The following is a 13,165-nucleotide window of genomic DNA, read 5'->3' as shown; positions in this document are numbered from 1 at the left end:
GCATGACAAAACTGTACATGCAAGACTTGCTGGTTTCAGAGGGAACTGCTCTTACTCCAAGGGTCTTGAGAAAGAGAATATGCAAGAGTGGAAGTCTTTAAACAAAACTTTAAGAGATCTGTTGACTTATACCTAAAAATTCACTCAGTGTAAAGTTGATACAAGAACTGGTATCTTGTCATGACCATATGTCCCAATTAAATGGTTTCTGCTTAAAATGTGCTTTTTGACTGAAATATTCCATAAAAACAAGTATGTAAGAGTGTGACAGAGAATGTAAATCACACTGAAGCAGGAGCTGCAAAGAACGGGTCAACTGAGAGTTATTTGTTCGGGGTCTTTTGTAACCAGTGTCATTTCACTTTGTAGCAAATTAGCAGAAACTCACATGATGCAAATGAACACAGGAGAACAAAAAGATGCCCTTAAAAGTGTAACAATTATTAGTTTTATTTTCCAGTAAAATATTCACATAACAATATCAGAATGGAATGGTACAGATGAATTGAGACTGGTTTTTAATTAATTTGCACATAAACATTTTTAAAATCTAAAAATTTTATGATCAGAGTTTACAGATTTTAGTAGAAATTTTGATTCTTACAAAGCAAGTATTGCTTTACTATTGTAATTATTCCAGTCAATAATATGACTAATAACTTTTCATGTTGAACAAGTGCTTGACATTGACATCTTCAATAAATAAGCCCTTTGCAGATCAATCCAAGAAGAAAATATTATTAAACTGTGTTGCACAAAGTTTCTTCACTTCTTCTGTAAAAAAAATTAAAAAAAAAAATAAAAAAAAATTCAGTATGATATTTTACAGGAACCTGTGCAAGAAAAACCTTGGGAATCATCAAGGAGAATATAATTAAATGAAACCAGAAAAAGAAATCTAGGAGTTTCTAGTGTAGAAATGCACTTAATTTTATTCTGTCTTCAGTAAGAGAAAGCTGAGTCAAGTCTGACATTTCATGCTGTCTGCAAGAGGTGTTGGATACTGAGTGCTGCTGGGCCACTCATCTTGTCAAACTTTTACGCTGCAACAGCAGAAGTCTTAGCTTCAACACAAGGCCCTGTATTGTAACCCCTTTTCAGGGGCAGGGGGGATTAGTGTAGTCTGTTAGCAATACATCAAGTCAGCAAAACTTTTGCTTTGTGCTGTTTGGCAGACAACACTTCAGGGGTAGCAGTACGTCCTAAGTTTATCAATCAGGTGCAGAAAAGGTTTTTGTATGGCAGGTTTGAGCCTGAAAGACAATTACAAATCATTGTGCAAGTCACATAACTCGATCCTCTTTTGAAAATACAGGTTGCTAGGTTTTGGTCTTGGAAAAGTATTAATTCTTTCCCATCATCCAAGTGAGCGCATTGCCTCCCATTAAAACAGAGCCCTAAAATTGCTGCAAGTAGGACTCAAACTGACATTTCTTCTAGCCTATTTAAAAGCATATTGCATCTTAGTGTTAATTTGCACTCTTAATCATAGTAAATCATTCTCAAAACAGCATTGGAAACAAGACAACAAGGGAAGGAAGATCACTGACAAGACAGACATTATAGACAAGTAACCTACCCATGGATCACTGAGAAATAAAACCTAACTCAGATGTAAATATGTTCATATCTCACCTCTAATACATGTCATTAATTGCTCCTAAACTAAGTTCAGAGCTCTCTATTATTTGATGAAGGAAAAATGACTGATTAATAATTAAGAATGTCTGCTGAATATTTATGCTGTCTTTTCACAGGAGGCAGACTAAAACCTTATGCAAACTTACCTGGTCTATCATGGATTAATCCCTCTCTAGATTTCTTGTGACAGGGATTTTATTACTTCTCCAGGGACATACATTTTAGTAGTAACTGTATTTAAAAGTAATAAAAAACAGTCCTTACCATTAACTTCAATCAGATTTGCATTCTTTTGATTCAAAATAACATATAGTTCTCGCTGGTCAGACTTTTTCCCAACTACCCAGTAATCACTCATTGCCTTCACGATAATTTCCTCATCTTCATCAACTCTGAAAGAAGTTTTAGAAAATAAATAAGGTGGTAGCAAATTGATCTTCAACAGCTTTATTTGTAATCATTAGGACAGCTTAATGTCATAAGTTGTTGTGTCTGTCCAGTATCAGAGAGAGACTACCAATGCTAACTTAAACATAATTCAGCAATCCAGCATGAAGGCTTCATAAACGGCTGCTTAGGACAGTTACATCCCCTGATGGACAAATTAATGATTTATTCATCAGCCAAACACTCAAGTGCTCTGAAGAAATAAAACTGTCCTCCATACTGTTAAGAACACACATCATAGAATTATGATTTGCTACACAGTAACCAAGTAGTGAAAGTTGGAGATGGTATGGTCATACTAAACTTTCACATATTTAATTTTTAAACCTAGAATTAAACCATGGTCAATAACTAGATACATTACATAAAGCTGTCACTAACCCAGTACTTCTGCAATGTGATGAAACATTCTTTTTTCATTTGTAGAAAAAAGAAAACTTTGTTCTTAAGCAGAGTGGGAAAATTGGTAGTCACTGATTAGAGTTGCAGACATCACAATCATTCAGCATTTTCATGTTCTTTATTATTCTTATAGTGACAGAGGGTGTCCTCCACCTTGAAGCATGATACCTAATGACAAGTTGCCAGTTATCTTCTCTTCCAGCAGTATTGTAGTAACTGCAAGGTTTGCATTTCATCTATTGTCTAATCCCTAACAGCAGACAGCTGTTTCCCAGGAGGGTGTAATACAGGCAGAAACAGGTTTCCCTGGCCTTTATACTACTTACCCAAGAGATGAGACAAAAGCATTAGGCTTCATATCCCTTTTAAGTTAGTTATGGCTATTCTGAAGCTTCACATAGATATTTGCTTCGATAGAGGCCCTGACCCTTGTTTAAATTATTTTTTAAAAGGACAATAGAAGTTTAAGACAGACTGCTTCTGAGCCAACACAAAATACCAAATATGACCAACATTACACCATTATCTCGCAGAGCTATGGATAGCCATCCATGAACAAGACAACATGAAAGCTTCACTCATTTGAGAAACATCTACTTGACAGAAGGAGTTACACACTATTAAATAGTTAAGCATTACCTGGAGAAGTCACTGTTGATGTCACCGAGAATCTTCATGAGGTCAGGGTGAACAGATGCAAGTGATACACTGGGTGTTTTCCTCATGTGAATGGTACTTTTCTCTGCCAGGTTCATGTGATTGAAATAGATAAACTTAAACTGAGGCTCTTTCTCAGCCCTAGGAAGATTTTAGAAAAAAATGTGTCTTGTGAATACTGACATGTTCTATAAAAACAGGCTTCACAGAGAACAGGTAACTAGCCAGTGCAAAGCTTACTCAGACATCCTGAAGTTATCTTCACATTGAAGAGACCAAGTACATTAAGACTTGTGGCACGATCAAACTTCATTTTAACACTTAAAAAAAACCAAACCCAAACAAAAAAAAACAACCAGTTTTTCCCCTTCTCCTGCTTAGGCTGCTAGTAAATGTACACAGGGGCATCTATAAAGGTCTTTTTCACTTCCCAGTAGTAGTTTTCATTTTTCTAATGAGCTCTTTTTCCCCTGTCCTCCTTTTATTTTCCTTGCTGCTCTCCTCTATGCCAGTCTAATCTAGTTTGAACGGATGCTAGGTCTTTAATTTGATTAATAAGTAATCTTCCACTCACATCTTTGTCACAATCAAAAGAAAAGAACTCTTCCCCCCCCATCATTTGTGTGCGCCAAGCAAAAGACTATGTTGAAACTCCTGTCTTGGCAGTCTTCCTCCATTTCCTTTTTTATTAAGTTCATATAAAATCTGCCACTGAAGAGCTGTTGTTTTGGCAGAAGTCACAACAATTTCAGACTGGCAAAAACTGACTATGGCAATTGTTCCTTCAAGCTATGTATTATTTAGGATCAGGGAGATACTGTGATGACACCACTCACCTTAGCAAACAACTAGATACCCTTGCTCTCTGTCACTCAGATGCATTAGTGTCAAGGAACTGTATCATGTTTTCAGGACACCATGGCATTAAACTTTAAAAGAGTTAAACCTGCCAAAGCCAGTCCCAGATGACATTAAAAAACCCCAAGTTTAATGATTTAGTAGATTGGCACGATTTCAAGCACATCCTATCCTATACCCTGCAATTTTGCTGATCTGGCATGCTACCACTAAGTGAGTTCAGTCACACACCTATCTTCAGTTTAATTTCTCTTTTGTCATCATCTGGGATGCTGTTCTTGTTTCCCCCTAACTAACAGATCTATCTAAAATTTCATGAAAAGTCAGCTGTAGTTTTAAGTGAAGTATATTTTCCAAAGCAGTAACATCCTTTTTCATTTGATTTTTTTTGTGGCCCTCAAGTATTTACCTTAGTCCTGCAAAACAGAAAAAATAAGTTTTTTCCCTCACCTACTATACACAGCAACACTTCAAGAAGCAGTAATGTTGTAAAAATGTACTCAACTGTAAAGCTTGTATTGTAACTAAATAATTCACTTACCAAAATCCCCATTTCAAACTACTAAACAAGTTTTTCTAGTACCTAGACCTTCATTTTTCTTTTTAATTTGTAACGAAGTTAGGAGTTATATACACTCCGTCCAGGCTATAAATACTTGCCTCTCAGACAACAGACAGAGCTAGTGGTGTCAGTGTCCACTTGATGTGAAAAATACAGTTCTTTTTCTAACGATATGCAAAATAGCAGAAAGGCAAAGCAGAAGTCAAAGACAGCACAAAGAGGGATGTGGGCACAAAGAGACAGTGATTTTTTTTTTTCTTTTTAAAACTGTAATGTTCTACTAGCCCAAGGGCTATTTGTGAACATCATGAGATTCTGTTTTCCTCAAGAAAAGTTAGAAAGTATAATCTGAAGTTAAGACTTTGCAGGAACTGCTACTTCTCTACTTCAATATGGGGGACAGTGCAGAAGACTACCACTTCAGTTGGCATTTTTGCTGTCGTGTATATTTCCCTAAGCACAGTAATCTGGAACTCATCATCGCCAGGGGTCAGCTAGTTTCAGTTCACACATGAAAGCAGCAAAACCTAGAAGTTCCACCTCTTGTATCTGAATAATCGCTGTCAACGGGGGAGGACGACGAGGGGGCAGAATTTCAATTGATAATAGTGAAATTTATCTTAATATTTATATGACTTTTTTTTCTGCAACAGTTACGTGCATAGAGGAAAAAGGTTTCAGCAGCCACACAGTAAACATTTGTTCCTAAATTAATAACATGTATGTTGTTACTTCAGGGAGACCTAAATATGCAACAACAGGCACTTTATAAATGCTTAAGATGCAGAAAGGTAGATAAACATCATTTAAAGCACACAGTTAACGCTTTCAACATTTGGGCTCATGTTACCATTATTTAAGTAGTTCATTAAACCTGCTTTTTAACCAACTAATGAGGGGCTGCAACAGGAACAGAAATGTGGTACAAACCCTGATATTCTCTTGTTGATGTTGTATTGTTCACATATGTCTGATGCTAACACGGTGAGTTGAGGCCCAACAATGCTGTCCAGTTTACGGCAAAACTCCAGTGTAGGTGGAATTGAAGCTAGGTGGCAGGTAAAGAAAAGGGAGAGATGAGATTCTCTTCCCACAGCTGAAGGTACAGTTTCTGTAGTTGTTTTCTTTAAACATCAGTAGGAGCCCTGGGACAAATTTCTCTCTTTAATTATAACCTTACGGATGATTTTGAAAGTGCATGGCTAACTGAAGCAATATTTAGTCATTTTATCGTGTAAATTGAGTTACTTATACCACTGGAACAAAAACTAAAAGACTCAAAAGCACCCATGAAGAAGAGACTCAAATAACAAATGAACATATTTTTCAAAAGCAAAACAAGTTGCATGCAATAGCATTTTGTACTATGTCTTGCCAAATCAGTGATGCTAATAGGTACTTACCATCAATCATAAAGCAGACAGCTGCACTCATGGCCTGGAACAAAAAAGTTAAAGCAAAAAACACCATTTACAACATGTTACCTCAACTACCTCAAATAAATGACAATACTTCAGTGTGGTCACACACATGTAAACCAGTTAAATTAAAAAAAAAAAAGTCTAGTTTAAAGGTAACACTTCAATAGGATAATCTCTTTGCAAACCTGTACAACACAGGATACTTAGGATTTTAAAATTCAGGCCAATTAACAGTTTTCAAGTTGTAGAGAAAGGTAAAACTTGCAAAAAAGGCATTTTATGCAAGGATATATGCCTGCAAGAAACTTGAATTTCATTTAAAAAACCCTAGTTTTTGTTTTATTGATTAATGCTACATAAAGCCACGTGTGAAACCACTTAAAGTAACTGAAGGCTGGTATTTTGTTTTAATAAAACAACTGTTTGTTTTGGGGAGGGTACAGGAGGGAGGAAAAGAGGATTCAGGCTTTAAAGCTTGTTGCTAGAAACACCAAAGAGTTTTCTGTCTCTTTACTTTAACCTCGTCATATCAATGGATCTTTCCATACAATTCCCAAGTACTTCACGTCACTGTTGTCTTAACTGTATATTGATTCCTAATTCTGTGCAATAATTGCAGAGAAAAAAAAAAATAGTACCTTATAAACAATTAAATGAAGCTCTTCGTAAGTGTCGTCAGTGTTAACAAATATTTTAGGAAAACGGCATTTTGCTTCCGGGTCATTAAGATTTAAAGGTCCAGTAAGAAACCTAGAAAATAATTTAATAGGTCAGATGTGATGGATACCTTATATTCAGTTTTTCCTATTTAACTGATGTTCTTGAAACTAGCAATTACTTGCATGTATGAATATATTTGAATACAATTAGTTTTCAGCTATCAAGACAGGTGTAGAGCCCTTTATATATTATCTCAGCCACTCTTACATGCTTATCTTCTCCAAAGAGTTACAGAAACGGGATCAGAAAGCCAGAAAAACACCAAGGGAATAAACTGTGCAGATCAAACGAACAACAAAACTCCACATTCAAGTTTTGACTATCTTTAAAAACCCTTTTTTTGTTGCTGCTGGGAAAGCACTCTGTTTGCTTTCCAACAGTACATTCAAATTAGTTTTATGTAGAACAGTGGTGTATGAGGAGCACCTAAACCTAGGTGCCAGTGCCTTGATCCCAAAAGAACACAGTAAATCAGGCAAGAGGTATTACTGTGATTAAAGATGTCCAAATGTATAATTATTCAAAATAATTTTGCCCAGCTGCTTAAGTACAGAATTCCCCACTCTGACATGCTGCATACAAAGGAAAAATAAATAGATAAATCCCTAGATTAAATCTACACCTTTGTCTGAAGTGCCTGAAAGAAATGACGGGAGCACTTCCAAAATTCTTCATGCAGTGCATTAATAAGAGTGGGGAAGAAAAATAAACATGGAGTAATGTTAACGAAGCCTTTTCTTTTTTTTTCCAGAGGACAAGTTTGACAGTGCACCAACTACTGTGTGACCCTCTGGAATTAACTGTGTGGAATATGTACTCAAAATACATGTACTCCTCCTAAACATACTGCCCTGGAGGGAAGAAGCAATAGATGGTAACATTAAACAACGTACCTTCCATAGTGTTGTAGATTTCCTGGCATTTCAGCACGAATTGGAGAATCTCTTCCTGCTAACTGAAATGATAAAAACACACACAAGAAAAGACAGCTCAGAGGTATTTTCTGTTACATTTTGTAGACTGATTTTAAAATCACAGAATGGAAGGGGTTGGAAGGGCCTTCTAGAGATTATCTAGTCCAATCACCCTGCCAAAGCAAGTTCAACTACAGCAGGTTGCACAGGACTGCATCCAGTTGGGTTTTGAACATCTCCAGAGAAGGAGACTCCACAACCTCTCTGGACAGCCTGTCCCAGGGCTCTGGCACGCTCACAGGAAGGAAGTTTTTCCTCATCTTCAGATAGAACTTCCTGTGTTCCAGTTTGTGCCTGTTGCCCCTTGTCCTGTCAGTGAGTACCACTGAAAAGAGAGGCCTCAGCCTCTCACCACCCATCCTTTAGGTATTGATAAGATCCCTCTCAGTCTTCTCTTCTCCAGGCTAAACAGACACAGGTCTCAGCCCTTCCTCATATGGGAGATGCTCCAGGCCCCTAATCATCTTTGTAGCCCTCCGCTGGACTCTCTCCAGTAGTTCTTTACCTTTCTTGAACTGGGGAGCCAGAACTGGACACACAAATCAAATCAAAGCAAACCATTTGCAGAAATTACCACTCATGAATATACATACTCTTTGTGTAGCATGAAGGAGGTGAAGCTGAAGTGTAAGAGATGCTGACAGAACAGGCATTCTGATTTTGCATTTATTAATATTAAAACTTAGCTTATGGAGCTTTTTGATGGGGGGAGGGATAACTAACTCCACATGGTCTTATGTCACTGTGCTGCATTTAGCCATTAAGCTGAAGTGATTAATCTGCAGTACTGAGCAGTCATCAGGTACCAGCAATCAGTAAACTTCCTATCACCATCCCATATTCAAATTATGAGCACAATTCATATTGTAAGTATTAGGTGTAAATAGTACTGAGTTTAGTAAAGTGCCCCAACAGCAATAAATCTCAGAATTCCTAAACTAAAATTTAAGAGGGGCAGGGGAAGAGAGATAGTCCTCTTCGGCATTTTAGCCCTTAGTGGTACCAAATAAACAGAAAGAAAAGAAAAAAAAAAACCCCAACCAAACACAAAAACAAAACCCAACAGCCATCTCCACCCCCTACAAAACCCAAACACCATACCTCAGGCTCCATGTGCCTTGGAAACAGAGACGTCGTGAGATATTTGTACAAAATTCTCATATCATCTTGTTCCAGTCCACTCCTGCAACATCAGGGAGACAAAGAAATGCAAGTGAAGTTGCGCTGCAGTCCAGACTACATGTTTTCCTCTAACCAAAACTCGGGCAAAGCACGTACCAAACTAAGGTTGCAACATTTCAGTGTCTCAGTAGACTAAATCCCAGAACATTCATTTTTAATAAAATGTTAGTTTATTTACTAAATGCAACACACATCTAAATCAGCTGTAAATCAGAAGAGAAATAGCAACAACATTTAAACAAAGATCAAGTTTGCTATTCTTCAGTCCATTTTTAAGTAGAACTTTTCACAAGCATTGCAACTTTCTAGTTCAGAACAATGTAAAGAACAATCCTTTAATTGACCTTCTCTACTAAACGGTCCTACAGAGGAACTTGTGCATATGCACAGCAGCAGTGTGCGATGGAAATGACAATGACATTTCTCTAGCTGCTCCTCAGGCTCACTTGGAATCATTGGTACAGGTCAGAGATTTAAAAACCAATGCCTTTCTTATGTACCACTCATCCTACCATTCAGTTTTCTCATTTTCATGCAACACTTCCACTGATTCAGAAGCTTTGCTATTATGGCATTTACTTTTAGGATGAGAAATTGAAGACACACAAATTATTGAAGTACCTACCAGATGAGCTGGTCATTGTAGAGAAATGCAGTATACTTGACTATGTTCAGGCTTTCTTCCATCCTATTAATAAATGACTGAATTTTCAAGTAAGTCATTTTATCCAGTGGAAAGAAGCTGATTCCACAAAACACATCCAGCAAATCGCAAGACTGTAAATGCAGCGTCTGCAAGTACTAAGACAATAACAGCAGTTATTTTTTAGAATTCAGAAAACTTCCAATGTGTAGATTTAAATGACAAATTGGAATTTAATCCCCACTAATCTACACGAACCAAAAAAAACCCCTTCCAGTTCTGCTTGTATGACATACTCCTTCATGTGGGGACAGACTTTTTAGTAGGGCCTGTAGCAAGAGGACAAGGAGTGATGGTTTTAAACTAAAAGAAGGTAGATTTAGACTAGCTAAGGAAGACATTTTTTATGATCAGGGTGGTTAAACACTGGCACAGGTTGCCCAGAAAGGTGGTAGAAGCCTCATCCCTGGAAACATGCAAGGTCAGGTTGGATGGGGCTCTGAGCAACCTGATCTGGTTGAAGATGTCCCTGCTCACTGCAGGGGGGTTGGACTAGATGACCGTTAAAGGTCCCTTCCCACCCAAACCAGTCTGTGATTCTCTGTGTGAATATGATTCCAGGTGTGAGCTTGCTATTACTTACTCATAGTGACAACAGATTTTATGGCTAGCTCAAGATCTTTTGAGAGGATAAAAAAGCACAGCCTATCTTACTAATATTTAATTTCAGAACTAACTCTGTAGAAATATTATCAGATAAATCCGTTAGTTTTCAATGTACAAATGAAAAGATAACTATTATTCTCTTTCTTGATAGACTGTAACCAAGAGATTTCAAACGCACCATCAAATGCTCTGCTCTGTGAAAGATGAGTTATCCAATGGCTCCCTCTACAGTCATTTCATGTTACTAAAAAAGTGAAATACTGACAGACAAATAGTATGATAGATCTCTGTCACAGTTTAATCTAACTCTCATTTCCTTTCAGAGTTTCAGTGCAGCAACATGTAGCCAATTTATTCAATAGGGTTATAACCATACTTGTGGTTCAAATCCATTTAAAGAATCTACCACATTAGTAGGAAGCAGGAAGTATTTGAAAAAATGAGTAACCAGACTTTTTGTGTTGCCACTACACTTTTTCCACTGCTTATGTTTTTTAGTTACACTGCAGCCACTTAGAGAAGATTTCTGCATTTTATTTCCAATGCAGAATCACACTGTATGTGCCTGAAAAATAAGGTCTTACCCGATGGAAGAATTTCTCTAGTCTTTCCTTGAGAACTTTTACACCTCCGTCTTCCATGGCTTTCAGGAATGTGCCATTGAAAAGCTAGTAGTTAAAAAAAAAAAAAATCAGTCAGTTGGGTAATAATTTACAATAATTTCTTGTAACTCAGACATGAATATTGCTGGATTACAATACAGCTCCTGTTTCTCAGTATTTGGATTCCACATACATCCAAATGTACCCCTTCTTTATTGAAAAAACCTCTCAGATTTGCAGAGTCCAGGTATATATAGCAGCAGAGGCAGAAAAGGAAAGTAAATTATTTAATGGTAGATAAATTATTTATCTGTGTCACTTAAGTATCTTATGATCTTGCTTTGTAAAAGCCAGATTGATGGCCTTTATCCAGTATTGTTTCTCCAACAGATAATATCTAATGCCATCAAAATCAAATGCTTAGTAGCATAACTGCCCATGAAAGAAGAAATCTGGACTTCACAGAAATTAGAATGCTCTTGAAGTTAGTGAACCAGCACAGGTAACTGCAAAAGCTTTATTGTTCTCTTCCATCAACACCATTACAGCTTCAGGAAGAGAGCAGACAATAGTAACAAGACAAGAATGTCAAAGCAATGATGAGCTTGAATATCCAAATGGTACCATGAGGATCTCTTCCTCTGCCCAGAAAAGGAGTTTCTAGTATTAACTCTACCTTGTACATGCTGTAGCACTGCTGTAGGACTGAACTATAAACCTTGTCCTGCAGAAGAAAGAGCAGGACATTAGTATAAGCAGAAGCAGAATTTCACATATTTTGGCTGAGCTACACTTATGTTTTCAAAAAGCCAGCAAACACACAAATTGCAGAAATCAATCTCTGAAAAGTTAAATAGCATCTTCAGTCAGCATCTAGAAATTTCTTTGTACTTAGTAAGTGCTATTTCAATAAAGGGAGTCCCAGACTGTTATTGGGCTAGGATCTTAATCCAGATGAAAAAAGACTATTTTATTGTTTGCCGGCAAAACAGAGCACCAATGACACCAATCCTTTTCTTAGGACACAATGAGGAACCGAACTAGTGCACACTGTAGTGAACAGAGCAGCAAAAGCAACCAGCTTTTCAAATATTATCCACCCAGCCAAAGTATCCTTCCTGTACACAATTAAACTGAGCTAATGATACTGCAGTTTGGACAAGAAATCACATGCTAGTTATGAGCTGTTTGTTTTTCCACATTATTAGTAAAGATTACTAGCAGTCTTAAAGTAGTAACATGTATACTTAAACCTAATAAAAATACATACATTTAGAATATTGCAAGAACTTTATTAGACAAACAGACCCTAAGAAATATTTGCCTATTCCAAGCTAAAAGTCTGAGAACTGTACATTCCACTGATGTTTCTTGGGTGATCTTGAACTGCTATCTGGATAATTCTGTATCTTGCTCCCTTCTTTAAACTTTATTGAAAAGTACTTAGATATATATATAAATTTATATATAGATAGATAGATAAAATCAATATGGCAGCAGTTCAAGAAGAATCAAACTAAGATATTTCTGGATATAGTCTTAAAATACAATATAACCCATTAAAAAAAAAAAAGAAAAAAGGAAAAAGTTCAGTATTACCAGCAATTCTTCTTCCTGATATTCATAGACTGGCTTTCCATCTTTGTGTTTTTCTATTATGGGATTCCGTACAACCTAGAAAGTGGAACAGGCTGGTATTAGACAATGCAGAATGCATTGAGAACACTGCGATATGATGCTTTAGAAATATGCATATCACATGCATAAGTACCATGACCATCCAGAAGTTTTCTTCAGGTTCATGGAAAAACTGTCTATTCTTCTGTGTATGTAAGGATTTTGCAGGTTTTGTTGGACTAAAGGTCCTGGAAAGAAAACATATATGTAGATATAGGTATTTATACAAATTCAAAAAAGGAAAACATGATTGGGAAATTTAAAATACAGTGCTTGTGCTAACACAGTGCGCCATGCAATCAGAGTTCATACCTTGTGAATTGTACTATAGCTTCACATAGTCCTACATTTCTAATTTTTTCATTCTTTTCTACTTCATTTGGGTGATAGAAGAGAATCTTCTTTTCTTCCTAAAATTTGAAAAAAAGAATCAAAGCAAATACATTTTAACAGAATCAGAGTTTAAGAATAGCAAGTTCATGGTTAGCTTGTTTTTTAACTTTAATCCCTTAATTTCCTAGGCAGAATTTTATCTTGTACCTAAACAGGCTTCTGTAATAACAGATAAAAGGCATATTTAAGCACACTTAAACAGTCAGTCATCCCAAGATAACTCAAAATGCTTTATACATTGAAGGCTATTGAAATCATAGGCCCCAGTCACTTCACAGCTAGTTCAAAGCAAGGATCGCTTCAAAGCCAGATCAGAGCAT

At 36.7% G+C, this 13,165-nt stretch overlaps 1 protein-coding gene across 1 annotated transcript; it reads right to left on the bottom strand.

The window, feature by feature from the left end:
• Positions 1-428: 428 nt before the first annotated feature.
• LOC104518388 (vacuolar fusion protein CCZ1 homolog) lies at positions 429-12,858 on the bottom strand. The gene is made up of 14 exons (XM_010177055.1): positions 12,765-12,858; positions 12,547-12,640; positions 12,375-12,449; positions 11,452-11,499; positions 10,758-10,841; positions 9,490-9,665; positions 8,784-8,865; positions 7,602-7,663; positions 6,627-6,738; positions 5,971-6,004; positions 5,498-5,615; positions 3,130-3,288; positions 1,906-2,033; positions 429-774 (listed from the first exon to the last, which is right to left on the bottom strand). The coding sequence occupies exons 2-14, from the start codon at positions 12,553-12,555 to the stop codon at positions 719-721; spliced, it is 1,143 nt and encodes a 380-aa protein (XP_010175357.1). The 5' UTR covers positions 12,556-12,640; positions 12,765-12,858; the 3' UTR covers positions 429-718.
• Positions 12,859-13,165: the final 307 nt, after the last annotated feature.

The sequence above is a fragment of the Antrostomus carolinensis genome, unplaced genomic scaffold, assembly GCF_000700745.2.
Source record: "Antrostomus carolinensis isolate BGI_N321 unplaced genomic scaffold, ASM70074v2 scaffold19860, whole genome shotgun sequence".
Lineage (NCBI taxonomy): Eukaryota > Metazoa > Chordata > Aves > Caprimulgiformes > Caprimulgidae > Antrostomus > Antrostomus carolinensis.
Note: the sequence above shows the minus strand (reverse complement) of the source record. Positions and strands in the feature narration are given on the sequence as shown.

Excerpts from the sequence above, each read along its gene's own strand:
- LOC104518388 (XM_010177055.1), bottom strand. Across the intron at positions 5,616-5,970 it reads TGTCTGCTTTATGATTGATG|CTTCAATTCCACCTACACTG; the intron begins GTAAGTACCTAT and ends CCTGCCACCTAG. Across the intron at positions 2,034-3,129 it reads ATCAACAGTGACTTCTCCAG|AGTTGATGAAGATGAGGAAA; the intron begins GTAATGCTTAAC and ends AACTTCTTTCAG.